Here is a 20,548-nt window from a genome sequence, read left to right as displayed (position 1 = left end):
TTTTTTTTTTTTTTTTTTTTTTTTTTTTAGAAATCAGGAAAGCTTAGAGAAATTGCATATCGAGATATTTATTTAAAAATTGATCTTCTCCGAGTGACAGTTAATAAATCACGAGGAATACATATTTGTGAGGGATACATGATCAAAATTTGTAGGTGTCCCAGTATTGTAGACGTCGATTTGCCTGTCATCCACGTGCCACATGGAAAAATGCACCTGGCAGATTGAATATCGTTTTCCTATCATTTATCTTCTCCGGATAAATTGACGATTTTGTAAAAAAAAAAAATTTGCCAATAATAATTTCACTTATCTCTTATCTGAACATTACTCCCCACTATTAAATATTTTTATCGTTAATTCCTTCCTTTTTTTTTTTTTTTTTTTACGAACGAATCGTAGCTAATAATTCAAATTGTACGGAATATTCAAGATTCTAAAAGAATCTTTCTCAACCCTCTATTCCATTCCTAAATTCGATCGACTCCAAAACTGTCGAGAACGTTAAACGTTAATACAACACACAAATCGAAACAAGCGAGAAGAGAAAAGGAAGAAAGAAAGATCAGTTTCGAGTCGAGCATGTAACAACTATCGAATACTCTTCGAGACTTGAGGGGCGGAAGAATTGGGGCGGGATCAAAAGAAATCGAGGGTTTAATTTCAAAGGCTAGCCGAATCCGCCAGGAGCCACTCGAAGAGACTCGAATCTCTTCGGAAAGAAACGGTGGAAAACTCGTCGAGTGGATACTTTTACGTGCTTCGAACTTTCGAACGGACAATAAACGAGAGTAAATTATATCGTACGAAAATGATACGGATTAAGAAAGAGATTGCACTAATAACACAAATATTTTTCAATACAGTATATTCTAAATAAACAATGTCACACATTTTTAACAAATTTCATCTTCTTAAAACGATCTTTAATCTTTAAACGATGCAGAAAATCTTCGATTTTTACTTCCTTTTTATTTAAACCGTTACATCGTTTATCCGATCCAAATGAATTTAACACCATTAATTAAGCATTTAACGTAAAAATTAATCAGTTTCAAAATATCTTGAATAAAACTGCTCGAGTGAAAATTATATTTACTCCTGGTTCGAGTTAATTACGATCCTTACTCGATGCTTTGAATAATAAATTATCCGAGCAACTTATCCAAGTGATTTTTACCCACCTGTTAGCCTAATCCCCGGTCCTGACTCTTTCTAGAGAATTCTAGATCGAGTAAAAAAAAGGAAATTTAATAAAATCATGGGGATGGTGGAGTGCAGCAAAGAGAAAGAAAGTTGGGAAAAAATATCCCGGGACAAAAGTCGAGCGCGAGCAATTCCGAAGAAGAGGCTATCAAATGAGACACTCGAGATGTCGAGGGCGAAACGACGCGTCACGCGAGTGGCTGTCGATCGCAGGGAAGAAGAGGCTTAATTGGCCGGCGTTTCCCTCGCTCTGGCAAAGGTAGCTTAGGCAACGAGAAATGCTGCAAACAAGGTTTGCTTCGAGGATCGTTCAACCGTTCTCCACGACGACCTCGAGGACCAGAACGGTTCGTGCGCCTGGACAACGTGCTGCCTCCAGTGTCTTCGTTTCTTTCCACTTATCTGTACCAAACTCGACCGATAATTTCTTTCATCCTCCTCTCCCCTCCCTCTTACTTGCCTTTCTTTTTATCTAGACTTACGAAACTTGTGCGAAATCACGAAATATTTATTATCATTGAGTAAAATCGTTTCTCTATTTCTACAGAGTTTGATAATATTATCACTTTCGAAAAGGAGAAAAAAATTTTTTGTCGAGTTTTTAAATATTCCAAAATTATTAATTTCTCTTTGTATTAATTTTTAAGGAAATTTTCATTTTTTATGATGTTGCACGAAGGAAGGAATCGATTACATAATTTTTCGATTTCGTTTAACGCAATGGAGTTAATTATTAATAATGATATAATAATAATATTTGGAAAATTTATTTACTCGTGATCTTTTTTATAAAGGGTTAACTGGAAGAGTTGATAAAAATACTATTACTTTCACTCTCCCTTCAGTTTCTAGGCAGGCTCGTCTCGTCGAGAATACGTCTTCCTTCATCCGAGCCGATAATTGGACATAATAGAGGCAATTCGCGGAAAATCGCTTGTAGGAAATGGGTACCGTGACCTCCTCCCATCGGCTGATAACGAGGGAGGATGCGCTCCGCCAACCGGAAGTCAACATTCCAATTCCGTTAGAAAATGCCCCGCCACGGAGGACCCTGGTTTTCTACCCGGAGGAAACAAGCGGTGCCATTTTCTTCCCCCTCCCCTCTTCCCCTTTTCATCGTATTTTACAACCTTTAATATTTTTTCGTTTAAATTTCGTAAATAATCGCAAATATTTTTAAGAAAGAGCTAAAGTACACAAATTTATCAATTTAATATTATTTTACAAATAACAAAAATGAACAAAATTTCCTTAAAAGTAACTTAACAAAGATAAAAAAGGAAATTAAATATATTATTCAAATACCAAATTTCTTATAATTTGTAAAAGAAAAAAAAAAATAGAAAATTCAATAATTTATCAAAAATCAAATCACATCGTTTTAAAAAATATCGTCTAAAAAAGCCACGAATTCAAATAAATAAATAAATAAATAAAACGTAAAGATGAAATGAAGAAAAAAAAAAAGAAATGAAAGAGATGAAATTTTCAATTACCATATCTGTTGAAAATCGTGGAAGCACAACTATAACGTGGTTGGAACACACAGGTCAAATGCCGCGAAGATCTTGCAGAAATATCTCTGCAAGAGATGCACCGCAATATGCAGTGGCAAACAAGTTCTGACGCGATGCACCGTTCAAACACGCGAGAGGGGTAACCGATCCTGCCCCAATAATAAAAATCAGCTGTCGCATTATTCGTGGAGAGGAGACTCGGTCCAAGGAGAGATTCCCATCGATATCGTCCTGTTTATCCTGTTCCATCCAGCTACGACGAGTCTATCCTGCTTTGTCGTCTCTGCGCTCAATAGGGTTTTCGCTAACGCGATTGAAAATCTGCCCTGAATTCCGACGTATAGTATATGCCACGTGTGAGAAATCGTGATTTTTTTTTTTTTTTTTTTGTAATTCTACGATTTTACGTACTATTTTAATTGTATCGTAAAATGATGATGGATGAATAAAAAGAAATAATTGTCCTAATAAGTATAAAATTTCAAATAAATTAAATTTTACCTTGATGTAATGCTTCATACACAAATTTGTAATTATGCCATTTATTTTAAACAGTTCAATGTTTATTCTCTTTTTATTTCATTCAAAATTCTTGTTTTTCTAAAGTACAGTTTTTATGAGAAGTTTTTATTTTTACGTGTGTTATTTCTATAAGAAGTATTGAAGCTTCTTTCAAATCGAATTTTATAAATATTATATATATGTTTTAAGGATGCAGTAAGAATGTTTTGAGTAGTTATGAGCGATAACCAGACTTTAAAATTTAATCTTTTACGGCCTCAAGTTTGTGGCGTACTAACTTAAAATTCTATCTCTGTAATATTACGTATTTGAATCTTTAATGTTTAATCTCATTTCATAAATGCAAAAGTAGGATTTTTCTTGGAAAAAGAATTTCTGATAGAATTTTATAAACATTTATGCGATAAAATAATGAAATAAAAAGAAATAATTTATTTGGATATATTTTTTTCGAATTTTAGTGAATTATAAAAAACAATTTAAAAAGTGTAAAAAGCATTCGTTCCTTTCTCTATATTATTCGTATTATATTTTATATAAAATATTTAATAATTACACGAAAAATGATTATTTACGTATTTTAATGAAAACAATAGAAATTTATATAAAATTTTAAATAATTATTTAATTTTAAATATATAAATATTAATAATAATAACACAAAATACGAATAATATTAATATTGCGATATTAATAATTAACTATTTTATTATTCATTCCGTATTTCAAAATTAATATATAAGAAATGTAATAAGAAATTTTATATTGCCTAAAATTATAAATTTCTTTTCAATATGATAATTATTTTATATACATATATATATTTTACGTCTAAAAATTACGTAATCTATTTTAAGGCGATATATTCCAAGAATATAAATATACGTAAATATTACAATGAAATGAAATTCTTGGAAATGTATCGTAGTCACGCAAGAACTTTCTGGTTACATTGTGTTTACATATTTAGTTTTTTTTATTTCTTGTATGGAATGGCCATGAACTAATATTCAAAATATGCCGATTACTTCCATAAAAATAAATGAAAGAAAATATTGAGTAAATATACTCGAATCATAAACTAAAACTATATACTAAAATTTTTAATTTCAACTACATCTTATATTAATTCGTTATTAAAGCAAAATGAAAATTATTATAATAGGTTTTCAATTACAATAAAACTCACCGATAAATATTAAAAATATAATCTAACCTAACAGCGTAACATTCGAAGATCAAATTAACGTGCAATATACAAAATGCAATCATGTACCATGTGAATGAATAATCATAGAAATATATATTAATGATCAAAAATGTTATAAACAATGATATATGTTATAAAAACAAGCAATATCCTATAATCGTTACGTTATGATACATTGTATAAATGCAACAATACTGCCATATTGAAATATCGATCCATATATCGAAACAATCGATACGAAATTTCGACTTCCATATATCCAGTTATAACATTTTAAAATTAAATGAGACGCGATTAATTAAGAAGAAAATAAACACTTACATTTACAGACAGGACATCCAATAAGAATCTAAGTCGTTTTTTGTCAAACGTTTTACTTTGCAGATTGTTGCGCATGCCCATGGATCGTTTAAACATTGACAGACGATAGAAGCACTGACACAAGATAGAAATAACGCGAGAACACGTGTCAAGTGAAAGAATACGTGAAATCGTTATTCTCCACGATCACGTTAAACCACGACGCGGTTTCTCCATTGCGACACATTCGAAATACGATGATAAGCAAAACTGAACGCGCGAAGAAAGTAACAATGACGCGACGTGCCGGTCGATGTCACGTTGACGTTCGGGCGTCTCCGTCGTTGCTCGACCTTTCTCGGGTAAGACGCGCTTGGTATTTAGTAGTGGGGGATCTGGTATCGCTCTTTAGATATAATTTCGCGCAAAAAATGAATTGGTGTAAATACGTATTATTCTTATATTTTTATAATTCATATTAGGAACAGAAATGTATTTATATTTTTCTTTTAAATATTTTATTTTCATTTTAGGATAATAATTATATATGTTTAGAAATTTATCGTAAATTATATTTTCGTATTTGCGTGGAGATAAAATATTTTTTTGTTTTTAAATTAACAAGGCAAATATTTATTTAATTTTATATAATAATGTAAATAAATAAGATTAAAATAAATAAGATTTTTTCTATTTTAGTTTATTCATGTGGATTATCATCTATAATATTTTCTAAATTAAAGAAATAAGAATTATTTTCGCATTATTTTGCACGCGATATTACAATGAAAATATATGAGAAGAAAATATTTGAAAACAGGGCGCACGTGCCAGGATGCAACAGGCGACACTATACTCGCATCCCCATTAGAATTCCAAGTAGGTTCCCTCCTCTTTTTCTCTTTCCTTTCGTTGGCGTAACTTCCGCCCTTCGGGCATGTTTCCACCCTCGATCGCAAACAGGGAACCCAGATTCTTTTCTTTGAAGACGAACCAGAGTGCAAGTCGAAACCAGGTTTGGGTCGCTTTTCTCGCGATAAATGCACTCGAGTGAATTTGTAGAGTGCATAAAGGCGAGTACATTGTGATAACACTTTTTAAAGAGATATTAGATATTTATTCAAATATCCCTTTACTAAGTTTTTTGAAAGTTTATTGAAATTTTGAAAGAATTATTATTATTTTACTTGAATTTATTAATAATTTAAAAAATTTATAGAATTTTCAAGATCTTTTTGCTTACTGTATCATTAAATATTATATCATTAATAATATTATGCTTTTAATTTCAAAAATATTACACTATGAAAATTATCCTGTCTTAAAAACGATTATTATCTTGAAAATTACTTATATAAAACACCTATGCAAAAAACATTAACTTATTACGACAACCAATCTCGACAAATTTATAACATAATTAATCCTCCAATAAAATATATATATTTCCAATTTCCAATAGAATCCAACGTCATCGCCATTTTAAAAGTACACGATAAATCAACCCTTTTCCACGGAAGAAAGAGAGAGAGAGAAAAAGAAAGAATCGACGTCTATCAATTATCCAGACAAATCAGAAACATCATGGACAAAGCGTCAAACAAAAGAGGAAAGAAACAAAAAAAAAAAAAAAAAAAGGAATACGAAAAAAAGAAAAAAGAAAAAGGAACAATACGCGAAGCAACGAATGCAAAAGTGTTCAGCTATCGTGGTTGATCTCTCGTCCAATCGAATTAATTGCGACCCACGAGGAGGGTGGATGGAACACAGATGCAACGATCCGTGACGAGGAAAAGCCACGTTATACGGGAATGAGAGATTCGAAGAAAAATCGAGCGTGGCTCGTCTTTCGTTTTTCAATTATCCGCGGTAAAGGATATCGACGATTCTATAAATGAACACCGATCACGGCGAAGACTGATGGACGTAACGGCGGACGAAAAAAGCAAAGGAGGCTGCTGTTCGTTTAATTGGTCGCCACCCTTTTGCCGAAGGAATCGCCCCAAGACGAATGAGAAATGGGGTGAAAAAGGTGGATCGAACCGACGGGAGGGAAAAGGGTGCAGGAAAGGGGAAAAAAGGATATCGAAAAATGGAAAAGGTGTGTATGTTCGTCGTTGTTCTGCGCGCAAAAAAATTTTATGAAAATGAAAAATGGAAAATTAAATTGGTGGTAGCAGTGAAAAAAATTTTAAATTCTTTTTTTTTTTTTACAGGTTGCTTTTAACCATAAAAAATTATTCGATCGAGGAGAACTTGGGAAGTTTTAATTAGAAGTATTTGATAATGGGAAAAATTGATTAGCTTGTTAAATTTTATTCGATTTGAATAGAATTCGAATGGGGATTTTTGGAGAGGAGCTTTTTTTATGTTCAATTATGAACTTTCCATTAGGAGCAATTTTTTATGCGAATATTGGGGATGGAATGTGATCTCATCCCTTAATTTTATATTCCGTTTGGAAAATGCGATTCAATTATTTAAAAAAATATAATTTTACACATCGAACGGAGAAATATTTTTAGGAAACAATTACAATAGAAAATTGTACATAATAATAGGCTAATTTAAATCTGCTAGGATTCAAAAATGAAGAGAAAAGGAAAAGATTCAACTTTTTTCTTTCAATATAAGCTTAACCAATCGATTGTATAATATTAAAACAAAATTCAATATAAAACCTTTCAGCATAAAGCATTTAATATCTTCCAATATAATAACTGTATATCCAATTACGTCGTAAAAAATAAAAATACAGATCTACTCGATCTTCGCTTCTTCCATCCCTTGAAACAATGCTTCCGAATATTCTTTTCCGATTCCTCATTATTCAAATCTTATCCTTGCAATTTTTCCATATAAGACAAAAAAAAAGCTTTTCAAATTAAAATACCACGGATTAGTAGCATTGTCTTCGAATTAACTTAACCATGAAAATTACTTCGACAAAAATCCCACAAAAATTGTCAAAAATTAAAAAAATAATAATAGCCATCCCCTCTCTTTCTCACAGATTGAATCTCATCGTATTGACAATCGCATCAATCAAAAATACAGAAAAAAAAAAAATTCCATCATAAATATATAAATAATTCTATTCACAAAATTTCCAACTATATATCCCTTTGACTCGCGATAAGGATTCACAGATCGAGAACCACTGCCCAGGAAAGATTCGCATCGTGCCGGTATTATTACAAAGCGACGCATTAAACTACACGATATTTTACTTTTATCTCGATTTCCCCTAATAAAATAGCCAGCCTTCCCTTCCGTACTCGTGCCCGTATGCGCTCGTGTAAATGCCAGTCGCTACCATTTTTCATCCCTCCGACACGTCCCCTTTAGACTCGCGTTTCGATCTCTCGATGAACACACACACACACACACACACACATCCTGTGTATCGATTTCGATAGTTCATTCGACCTTTTTATACACGTATATATCTCGTACCCTTCCACGATCTCGCTGCACTCGGTTGCTACATTTTCAATACCACCCTCGCGATTCGTAGCAGAGCCAATCCACGATTCCTCGTTCGGCCGACTGGTTTACACGATCAACCGTGGTGCGATTGGAGGAAGGGATGAAAGACAGGAAGAAGGGAGAGAGAGAGAAGAAAAAAGACAGGAAGAAGCGCAACACTTTATTTGAATGGATTGCGCTACAGGGCTATGCGTGAAAGGATAATTTAGAGGCTGAGAAGAATCGAGTTCCTTTCTCTCGGGAATAATAAGTGATTTTTTTTTAAAGAGAATTTTATATGCAATGTAATATTGAATATTTAGTTAAAATAAATAATATTTCGTAATTGCATAGAAATTGGAAATTCTAAATTATTTCATCTTAAAACATATATTCATAATTTTATATTTCTAGAATCCAAAAGATTAAATGAACAAACATTTAACGAAAACAACTATTTAAATTATTCCATATTTTTCAAAGTTTATAAATAATGAAAAAGAATTTATAAAATTTCAAAATTTTATTTTATACGTAATTCTTGTTTTTGATACGTTTTATCACAATATATATCATGTAGTATCATGGAGTATCATGGAGTATATGATATATTCGATGATATAAGATAAAGGATTAATCCGATAAAAATTGTTAGGTACCTTTTTTTCCTTTCGAACGGACGGAATTACACTGTTATTACAATCACAATTAATCCCCTTTTGTGAGAGGAATACTTTTTTTCAATTTATTATTTTTTATTTCCCCCCGCAATATCGATAGATCGAGACAGAGGGTAGTCTATTCGGTCTTTTGCGCGATAGAGAGTTATTACCGCCTTTGTTTCGTTGAATGCAGCCAAACTTACTGTCGTTTGTCCTAGGTTCCTCTGCCATACCGGGCTTTTGTTTTATTTTATTTTATTTTATTTTATTTTATTTTTTCTTTTTTTTTTTTTCTTTTTGGTTTCCTGTAGGTGAGCCGGATTTTCAATTGTTTTACAAGTTGCTAAGTAACAGCAAAAGGCAATTGTCTCATTGAATTTTTAACTTCAATTTTTCAGCTACAAGCACCCTTCTGTTCTTTTGGAGATCTCATTATCTGAATTTTGTTCTGGTTAAGCAATTGTACAATTCTTTCCCCATTTCGATATATGAATCTGATTATAATTGTTACGTGATATCGTAAAAATTAATTTATGCAACAATTTTTAGAACTTTTTAATTACAAAGTGTTCTACGCTGGCAAAAAAATATAAAATTTAGGGGATAATTTTATACAAACCTCTCTCTCCCTTGAAACATTTTATCTCTAGTTTTCATCCCTTATAATTTACATTCACAAAAAATGGTTAGAATAGAACAAAACGTAAAATTAGTGAACTATTTTATATAGAACATCTCTAACATTTTTCATCCTTTATAATTTACATTTACAAAAAAAAAAAAAAAATGATAATTAAAATGAAATAAAAACATAAAATTTACCAAACCATAAAATCTCTTCCTTAGAATTTTATTTTATCCCTTTTCACGAGGAATCAAAATTTGCATCTTTAATGCATCATAGCGTGAGAATATGTAGAATTAGTTTTCAAAATTCAACAAAAGATTCAAATTGAGTAAACTCAAAGTTTACTCAAATTTCTTCGATTCGATTTTATTTCGTTTCTTTAAACATTATTGCTCTAAGAATTTACGTCACGAATACGAATAAAATGTCAAAAAAGAAAATTAATATATAAAAATAAATTTAATTTCCATCGATTCCATTGATGTAATAATTTTAATCAGGATAATAATCGAACGGGTTCAACGAATTGAAGGAAAAAGCGCGCGTGGGTTCCGGTGTGCAGATAAAGGACGACAGGCAACGTTGCGATTGGCGGGAGGATTCAAGCTGGAGAACGAATCATGAAATTCTGTCGGCGAGGGCAAGTTCCGTCACTGTCAGATCTTTTGACGTGTGCTTATCAGTCGTGGATTTTCGCGTCAAACGTTCAGACGGATCCGTGCTCGTCGATTCGACGAACGCAACCCGGCATTTTCCGGACATTTGAGGGGGCCCACTTGAAAAATTCCAAAGCGACGCTTTGGAAACCCGCTTAAGGAACGATCGAAATGTATAAATTCCAGGCGGAAAGAGCGGAGCAAAATGTCGGGGAAGAATTATCATAGAGGGAAATTCTGATTTATTCTCTCCGAATGATATATCAATTTGCTTTTCTTTTTTTTTTTTTTTATTATTATTATTATTATCGTAAAAATTTTTTATTATTATTATTAATATCGTATAATCAGATCTTTCCAATCTGGATAATTCGTGCGTTCGAGCAAAAATTTAAAATACGAAACTCTACGTACGTACGTACAATAAGCTTATTGAATCACGTGCATAAAAGCATCGAGGGCATAATATTGTTTTGTGATATTTGAAAAAAATAAAGCAAGCTTTTCCCATTTCTTTGGTCATGCGGATAAAAATTTTTGTAAAAATCTACGCGTTCGTTTCGATCATTCGCGTCGACTCGAAAAAACACGATTCGTGACGAAAAAAGCTACGCGAAAACCGTCCGACAAAAAAAAAAGAAAAAAAAAAAAAATAGAAATAAAAAAAAATTAAATGCAAAACAAATCGGCGGAGTTCAGGGATCGTGCACTTCCTCTTCCTTAACAAATAAACCGTCCATTGATGCGCAAAAACATATCAAAGCTCGAAAAACTTGATTCTAAATTTCTCTTTGTAACTCCATCCGAGGTAACAGGTATTATCCTTTTTCCAGAGAACACAGAGGAACGAGAGAGAGAGAGAGAGACAGACAGAATGAGGGGAGGCAGAGTGTTCGCCCCGGTTCCATCGGTTCTTTCTGCACATATATTCGATAAATTTCCGGCGAATAATAACAATAAACGGATACACGAAACGCACGGTTCCGTTCGAACCGTGTTGCCTCTACTCTCCTATATATATATATATATATATATATATACATATCTCTCTCCCGTTTTTCGTTCTCGCCCCATTGTTTTCGCAAAACAGAGGGCAAACGTCAAATGTGAAAACAATTCGCCCGCTAATAGGAACAATTGGAACAATGCAGGCGTCGTTAAACTTTATTTACACACGGCGAGCTGGCGGATAAAAAGGAAAAAATAAAAAAAAAAAAAAAAAAAGAAGAAGAAAGAAAGAAAGAAGAAGCGAAATGGGGAATGCTTCACAATGTCCATTTTGGAGAGAGGAGGATGGGAAAAGTAAAAATGCAAAATTTCAGGAAATTTAGAAAGGAAAGGAAGAACGACGATATCCCTCGCAGAAGACGAGCAAATTTTCCTGGCGAAAAATTCGAAAAAGGCTCGATTATTTCTCGATCGACGAGAAATCACGAAGGAATGAAATTGATTGATCCTTTCTAGGAAGGAATAATTACGTTGATAGGGGGAAAAAATGTATTTCCTTCGCGTTTAACGCGAGGCTTTCAACACAGACTCCGATCCGATAAATCCAACGTGGATCCAAGTTGAATCATTTCTCATTGGTTGAAAGTAGCGACAGAGGGGGGAGAGAAGGAGGAGGATATAATCGTCACTAATGCGCTTCCTCTGTCAACTATTTTTCCTCGGAAAATGCGTTGTCACGCGAGCCCAATAAGCAGTAATTGAACGACGAAAGGCACACGGGAGAATTGCGATACAACCGTGTTTTACTCTCTATCGTCATCTCTATCGTCATCCTCGACGAGGAATCGCGCGCTCTTGTTTACGAGGCTTTGTCCCCTACGTCAAAGAGCGAGGACCGTAATCGTAAAACCGTATCGAAGGATAATCGCTAAATTGAAGAGGAGTAAAGGAGTGGTAGATCCACTTGTAACGATTTTAAAAAGAAAGTAAAAGATCAAAGATTTCGATTCTTACCAGAAGTTATCTATACAATAATTTAATTCAATTTCTGGTGAATTTTTCAAATTTACACTTGCCACCAATTTTCATTTAAAGCATTGATAGATATAAGTATAAATTAATAATAAAAATAATAAGATATAAGATAAATATAATTTTTGGAAGTGAAAAGAATATACAATAATTTAATGTTAAAAATATATATATATATATTAATTGATCTTTTTGCATTAAATTGATAATCTTTGGAGAGTTGGACGAGCAATTCAATTTCTGATGAATTTTTCAAATTTACATTTGTTACCAATTTTCTTGATTTAAGGCATTATGAGTAATTCAATTTCTGGTGAATTTTTCAAATTTGCCACCAAATTCCACTTAAGGCATTAGATATAAGATATTAATAAGATACAAGTATAAATATGTTAGTTTTTGGAAGTGAAAAGAATATACAATAATTTATATATATATATATATATATATTAAATTGATAATCTTTGGAGAGTTGGACGAGCAATTCAATTTCTGGTGAATTTTTCAAATTTACATTTGTCACCAATTTCCTTGATTTAAGGCATTATGAGTAATTCAATTTCTGGTGAATTTTTCAAATTTGCCACCAAATTCCACTTAAGGCATTAGATATAAGATAATAATAAGATACAAGTATAAATATGTTAGTTTTTGGAAGTGAAAAGAATATACAATAATTTAAATATATATATATATATATATTAAATTGATAATCTTTGGAGAGTTGGACAAGCAATTCAATTTCTGGTGAATTTTTCAAATTTACATTTGTCACCAATTTCCTTGACTTAAGGCATTAATAGATATAAATATGTTAGTTTTTGGAAGTAAAGAAGAAATTCAAAATTTCTATTTTATTTAGTTGATTTTTCCCCTCTCATGAATGCACAAAGATCTATTATATATCACCTCATCGCAAAATCTACTATTTTACACAAAACGAAATAAAACCATGAAAAAGAAAAAAAAAAAAAGAAAGTTTATTAACAATTTTAATAATTTAATTTAAAAAAAAAATACATTTACCTTACAATTAGAGAAATATTCTCAATTATATCTCCCGAATATCTTCAATTATTCATTACAGAAATACTATTGTCAAGAACTGTCAGAAGTTGCGTGATCGCCAGCACGTATGCGCCTCCGACGAATTCCTGCGACGGCGACGAAAAGGTGCCAATAGGCGAAGTTGATAGGGGCGAGGGGTTAATAAATTGGCCGACGGCCCATAGATAGAGGGGTCTTGCCAGTTTTATGGAAAGGGTGTAGAACCGTAGGATGGACAGTCGGCTTGGAAATACCGGTTATTGATGAACCGTGCCAACCCTCCCCCCCCCTCCCCCAGTCGCGTCTGCACACCACGATACAATGGCGTACGTTGCGTTCATAACGCGTTTAGACACGGTGCATCCCTCCCCCCCTTCCTCCCCTCATGACATGATTAATCGTGCCCTCTGTTATCTCCTACGAACGACAACCGTCCGGAAAACGGAGGAAAACGAAGGGGTGGAGGGGCGTTATTCCTAAGGGATGAAACAGAAATTTGCTTGCTCCACTCTACTATTACAATTACCTTCAACTCTTTCGTTCTCTTTTATTTTTGTATTCTGCTTTTTTTTTCTTTTTTTTTTTCTTTTACATGTGTTGGATTGGAAGAAAAAAAATAAAGGAATTTCTGAATGAAGCGAAACAAAAATTTGTTCTTTTATTTATTTATTTCTAATGTTCGTTTCTTTTTGATTGTTTGTTTGATTTGTCGATATTGGGGATAAGGAGAAAAAAGAGAGGGATTAGAATTAGAATTTTTCTACCACTATTTATATACTCCTTATTACATTATGTTGTTTAATCTATTTCATTTAAAGAGATATTTTCAAATTTTCCTTAGAAGAAAGACAAAAATTATCGAGGTTTCCACTTGTTTCTCCTCAAAATGACGTGATTTGAAAGTTAGTTTATGACTGTTTACGTAAACAGAGAAGGGATAAATGGGGGTTGAATGGATAGGTGATGTGGTCAAGGTTAATAATGGAATTTCTAGGCGAGCGAATTGAGTTTCTGGGGGTGGTTAATGGGAATATATAGTGGAAACAAGGGTTAATCGTTAGCTTCTGTTTCGGATGGTTGGATACTCGTTGTGAATAAAGAAGGGATATATAAATTCTCGATCGAAAGAGGCAAAAGAGGAATCACAAATTAAGAACGAATTTACGACTCGTCGTATCGAATCAAAATTTTATCTCGATAATTTCGATTTCGAGGAATATCATTTAGAAGCAGGTATAAAATGAGATAAAAAAAAAAAAAAAAATCATTTATCAAAACACACGTAAAACTCTTAACTGGAAATCGATCTCAAGAATTTTTCTTCGAATCTCGATAACGATCGAGGTTTACCAACCCCTTAACGAAGGAGAACGCGAATAATCGAGTCAACGTTCGTATATCATCAATGACTTTTCAATGGAAAAAGTAACGAATTGAAAACCCTCTAACGATCGATCGAACTGATATTTATTTTGCCTGTTTAATATGTTTAATACGAGTTCCATCGATGGCAAATACGAGTTGCGATGATTCCTCCCCCTCTCTTCCTGTTAAAGGAGGGTCGAAATATGATCGAAATACGATTCGTTTCGTTCGAGATTTTCTGCATACAAATTTTCTATTTGGCCTGAAAAGTCATCGAAAGCCACAATGGATGTTTGGAAGACGCTCTTTATTCGATTATTCAGGAAGATATAATAATCCCATTTTTCTATTAATTAATTTTTATCTATTGATAATTTTATTTTTAAGAAATGGCGCTACTTTTCTGTTATAGTTAATTATATACAATTTATAGTGATGGTAAAATTAGAAAAAGTATTGGAGGAGGAAATAATAATTAATCCTTGCAAAAAATAATTACGTTGAGAATATCCCTTTGAAATTGTAAATGTTATACACAGTTGTGAATAGGTAAATATTCATTTTTTGCTAAAAAATTATCAACCAATAATATTTCTTTGCAAATAAAAATATCGCAGCGTAAATAGATACATCAAAATGTGAGATTTTCTTTTTTGTTTAATCTTATATTATATTTCGAAAATTTTATAGTTTGCCAAATTTTGAAACGTTAGTATAATAAATAAATGAGCATGCGGAGCGTTCGTTTGTCAGTTTTCATAAAATAAAAAATTTTTGCATTCTTAGACTTTCTTTGCAAATAAAAATATGGCAGCGTAAACAGATACGTCAAAATGTGAGATTTTCTTTTTTGTTTAATCTTATATTATATTTCGAAAATTTTATAGTTTGCCAAATTTCCTACGTTAGTGTAATAAATAAATGAGCATGCGGAGCGTTCGTTTGTCAGTTTTCATAAAATAAAAAATTTTTGCATTCTTAGACTTTCTTTGCAAATAAAAATATCGTGAATAGATACGTCAAAATGTGAGATTTTTCTCGACTTTTGTTAATAAATAAATGCGCGTGCGGAGCGTTCGTTCCAGTATTTTTTATAAATATAAAAAAATAAAAAATGTTCGAATTTGCATTCTACCTTTAACTAATTAAGAGAAAAATTCGAATGGAAGAAAACTTGGAAAATAAATCATCCTTCACCAAGCGTCTACGCTCCGAAAATAATACAAGCTGTCCCAGCTGCGATAATCGATCCATCGTCCAGTTTTGTGTTGGCCAGTTTCGAGGAGGCTGCGCAAATTAGAAACCGTAACTCGAGACGGGAAGGGAGAAACGCATAGGAGAAACAGAGAAGGGGGTTGGAAAGCGTCAAAAGCACCCCCGAGGGTACACTTGCTGGTCGCATGGTTAATATAGGGTTATATTTGCCCACGAATCCAAACATATGTAAGGGAAACTTTCGACCGATTCGAAATACCCGCTCACCCCGTTGGAGAGCTTCTACACGAAACTCGACTACGAAATTCGAGCAAACGCAAACATTCCTCGATTCCGATTCCGGGAACGATCGATGTTAAGAAGAGGAGATAAGAACGGTGGAGATTAAACGAAGAATCGGGGAAGAAAAGGGTGGAGAAACGTCGACGATGAAAGTCGACGCAAGATTTTAAAAGATTTTAATTGTTTCTTCCCGGAGAAAATCAGTTTAATACGAGATATATTTTAATTACATATTTCGCTCGAGGATATAAAATGTTTCAGAGCAAGATGCTCTGCGGATACGTAAAGCGGAAACGATGAACGCAACGTTGCTTGAAAAACGAATTTATTCGTGCATCCCTCGTTTCACGAAATATTGGCCGTCTTAATCCCCGTTTGATTATCACCCGCGGAATATTTTATAAGAAACGGCGCATTGTCGTAAAACTCGCCGCAATAGACATTGAAGTTTTGGTTTAATAATATCTTGCAGACGTTGGAGCATGCATGGAAATAAACGAATGGTTAGATGGACAATTTGAAGGAAACTTATGAATATTCGAAGAACGTTTAAAGCCACGGAAAAAATCGAATCTCTTTCGAATCAAATATTTCTTTGGCATCGAACTCGCAAGGATATCTTGTTCAAAAATCGGTAAAAAAGAATAATCGATCCGAATCAAACCGATAAACTTGAAAACTCGAGGCTGAATCGTCGAAGAGTAGTAAAAGAAAAAAAAAAAAAAACTTTCTCTCCAAAACTTTCACCGACAAATTCTTATCAAATTCCTCGACGAATCGAAAGGATACTTTTCTTCTACTCTCGAGCTATCGCGATGAAAGAACGGAGGAAACGAAAACACGCGATCGAGCCTGATCCGACGATAGGTCAGGAACGGAGGGTGGATTTTTTTTAAAAAGCGAATAATCGTCGAAGGTTAAAGCGAAGGCAAAGTTTCGACCGTTCGCAGGGCTTATTTATTCCGGACAGGGTTGTTTAACGCTGAACCGTTTCCCTTATTTTTACTACACCCACCACCATTACGAAGCTCTGTACCTCGCTTCTGTACGCAGCGGCGTCCAATTTTTTTACGGCCACGCCTTCCCGCCTTTACGAGCACCAATATCTTTTTATCGCCGCGGTTCACGCTGCTAACCAGCTCCCTCTTCGTTTCGGTTCCGAAGCACCGACCGTTTAAATCTTAATCGCCGACTTCAATTCCGACGCCATTTTCCACGTCTCCTTCTAACTCGATGATGCCCTCTGGCGAGCGAACCAAAAGGTTCGAGCGTCGATTTTAATTCTCACGATTTTTCCATCGTGAACAGGATAGGAGGGGAGGGGGAAGGAGAAGGAGGGGTTAATTGTCGTTTGTTTGTTTTGAAATTTTTGAAAGGAACAATATTTTCGAGCAATATGGCGAATGATTAAAGAAAATATTAAGACGAGGGAACGTTTGATTTGAAAATTGTGAGAGTATAATTTTTTCTTTTTTTTTTTTTTTGTGAATTTTCGTAACAATTTTTGAATTGGAATGTTTCCCGATTTTGAAATATTCGTCAAGTTTATCGCGATAAATTTTAATGAACTAAACGGAGAAGATATTTTCAGTAATTTCCTGAAGTGAAACGTTACTTCCTGAAATAAAATATTGCTTCTTGTACTTTTTTCCTTGCATTTGAAATACGAAGAGGAGATTTTCACTCTGGGTAAAGGTATTGTTTCCTTTTTGTATTTGTTAATAAGAAGAGATCGACAGAGAGAGAGAGAGGAGAGAGAGACGTGATATTTAATATTTTATAACCATATAACTTCGCGAATCGAGATTTGCATAAAACATAGTTATTAAAATTAAAATCTTTGTTACGCTGAAACATCATGCATAACGTAATATTAATAAAATCTTTCTTTTCATTTATATTATTACATTTAATTCTATTCTCGCAAATTAATTTTCTTTATTATTTATGCTTCCGATATAATAATTTTGTTACGAAAACTCTTTCATTCGTATCTTGGAATATTTCTGAAAGAACAATAATGAAAATATTAATTACGATTAGAGTGATATTATTTTTAATAATAAGAAAATTAAAATAAAATAATTTAAATGCATAAAAGTATCGTTGGAAATACTTTTGGTTAATTAATATCGGGAAATTTGTGAACATTTTTCTTTTTTTTTTTTTTTTATCAATTTCAATAATCCTTCATTCGAATGACATTTTAAAACAACGAGTCGAAAAATGACCGGCGTTATATCTACGTGATACCGATTGTAAAATGTGTCTGACAGCAGACGATCTGTTTTCACTTGCAGTCTATCCCGCCAGCCAGTAGTACGGATCAATCATAGTTTGCAGTGATCTCTGATACGCGCATTATTCTGAAAGTTGTTCCATGTAAAACTTAACTAAGATTCTCAAGCTACACCACAATTTACTCTGCCACGAATAATTGGAAATCTTTTCTAATAATGTGAAAAATATCTCCATTTTATTTCTTCTATTAAAATACGAGACGCGAAATTCTATAACACCTTTGAAATAATCGAATCGATGAAATTTTATTTTCTAATCGAAGAAATGAAACGTATACCTATTCTATACGAAGATGGAAACATTCCAGCCTTTAAATAAAACGTTACGTTCAATCACACTTTTTTCTATAAAATTCACAACACAAAGTTAAACAACAAGTTGAACGTCGACACCGAAATTTCATCGATTCATTTCCAAGCTTCTCTTCTCCTATATTCAAATATAAAACCATTCGCGATCAAAAAATATACAAAGACGTGTGAATCACGATAGAAAACTATTTTCAAAAATATATTTCTCAAAAAAAAAAAAATTCTAAACACCAAGTTCTTCCTCTTATATCTCTACAAAATGGCACGCAAATATTATTTCACTTTCATTCAAATTTCGTTTCAAAGACCCGCACACATGATGTGCAACGATACCACAACAATTTTGCAAGGCGGACCACGAGATGAACCGCCAACTAAATATATACCGAGATACGGAAAAGTGAACGAGGATGGGGAGGGTGAGTTACGGTCAGATTACAAGAAGAAACGAGACGGAACAAGAGGATAGAGAGCGAGGAGGGTAGGCTGGCACGCAGCCAGCACCGGATCTCAATGGGAATCGTGTTACCTGTCTCATGCTAGTTTGTAGCGCCACCCTAATCTCATATCCGGTGTGATTTATCGCCCCCTGGCTGTGCGGCGCGTGCCTTACGAACCCGACGGATTTCTTCCCAAGGGTAATCGGGAATCGGCCTCGAACGGATTCACGTTCCGCGAAAAACGACGCGTCGTAGTGGAAAAGTATTCGTAAACGATCAATTGGACGAAGGAATATTCGAGAATTGATCTATGAGATGAGAGAAAGATTTTATTCGATTTTGATACTGTAAATGAAATTTTGAATGATTGAGGTTAGATTTGTAACCTAGATTTGTAGCATTATTGTTAGGAAAATGTTCGTAAACGATTGATTGGATGAAGGAAAATTCATGGTGAGAATTAATTTGCGGGATAATTGAAAGATTTTATTCGATTTTGTAAATGTTGTAAATGAAATTTTGAATTTTTGAGGTTAGGTCTAGATTTTCTAAATTTGTAACATTATTTTTGGAAAAGTATTCGTAAACGATTGGATGAAGGAATATTCGAGAATTGATCTATGAGATGAGAGAAAGATTTTATTCGATTTTGATGCTGTTAATGAAATTTTGAATGATTGAGGTTAGGTTTCCTAGATTTGTAACATTATTCTTGGAAAAGTATTCGTAAATAATTGGACGAAGGAAAATTAATGCTAAAAGTTAACCTGAGAGAAAGAGTTATTTCATTTTGGTATTGTAATTGCTAAATGAAATTTTGAGTGATTGAGGTTAGGTTTCATATGTGACATCATTGTTGAAAAATAAACAGATTTGAAGGAGGATAATTAATTGTAGTGAAAGAATTATCATTTAATTTTGATATTGAAATTTTATTTTTGATTAAGGTTAGGTTTTAGAGGTGTTGTAGAAAACTATTCGTAATCGATCGATTGAACGAAAGAAAATCGATGACAAGAATTGATTAGATAGGATGAAAAAAAGAATTATTCGATTTTGATGTTGTAATTGATAAATGAAATTTTAAATGGTTGTTGAGGTTAGATTTCATAGTTGTATGACAGGGTTAGGTTTCATTGTGAAAAAGTATTCGTAAACGATCGATTGGACGAAAGAAAATTGATGGAAAGAGTTGATTGGGTGAGAGAAAGAGTTATTATTTGATTTTGGCGTTGAAATTTTATTTTTTGATGGTTGTTAGATTGTAAGGTTAGGTTTCATAGACGTGTATTCGATCGATTGAGCGAAAAAAAATTGGCGGCAAGAGTTGATGCGTGGGTGAGAGAAAAAGTTATTATTTGATTTTGCCGTTGAAACTTTATTTTTGGTGATTAAGGTCAGGTTTCATAGATGCGTGACATCATTGTGGAAAAATATT

General features: G+C 33.1%; 1 protein-coding gene across 6 annotated transcripts in view; it reads right to left on the bottom strand.

The window, feature by feature from the left end:
• Positions 1–20,548, bottom strand: part of LOC122717197 (polypyrimidine tract-binding protein 2) — a 503,296-nt gene that overhangs the window by 117,446 nt on the left and 365,302 nt on the right. The window contains exon 1 of one of the 6 annotated variants that reach the window (XM_043941034.1): positions 4,777–4,901. The exons of the other annotated variants lie outside the window; for them this stretch is intronic. Coding sequence (XP_043796969.1) covers positions 4,777–4,872 — 96 coding nt within the window. The 5' untranslated portion in view covers positions 4,873–4,901. Of the gene's footprint in view, positions 1–4,776; positions 4,902–20,548 lie in introns of those variants that run through there. 6 annotated transcript variants of the gene reach the window in all.

The sequence above is a fragment of the Apis laboriosa genome, unplaced genomic scaffold (genome assembly GCF_014066325.1).
Source record: "Apis laboriosa isolate Shangri-la unplaced genomic scaffold, ASM1406632v1 scaffold4_cov146, whole genome shotgun sequence".
NCBI lineage: Eukaryota > Metazoa > Arthropoda > Insecta > Hymenoptera > Apidae > Apis > Apis laboriosa.
The sequence above is the reverse complement of the archived record's forward strand: the minus strand, read 5'-3'. Positions and strand labels throughout refer to the sequence as shown.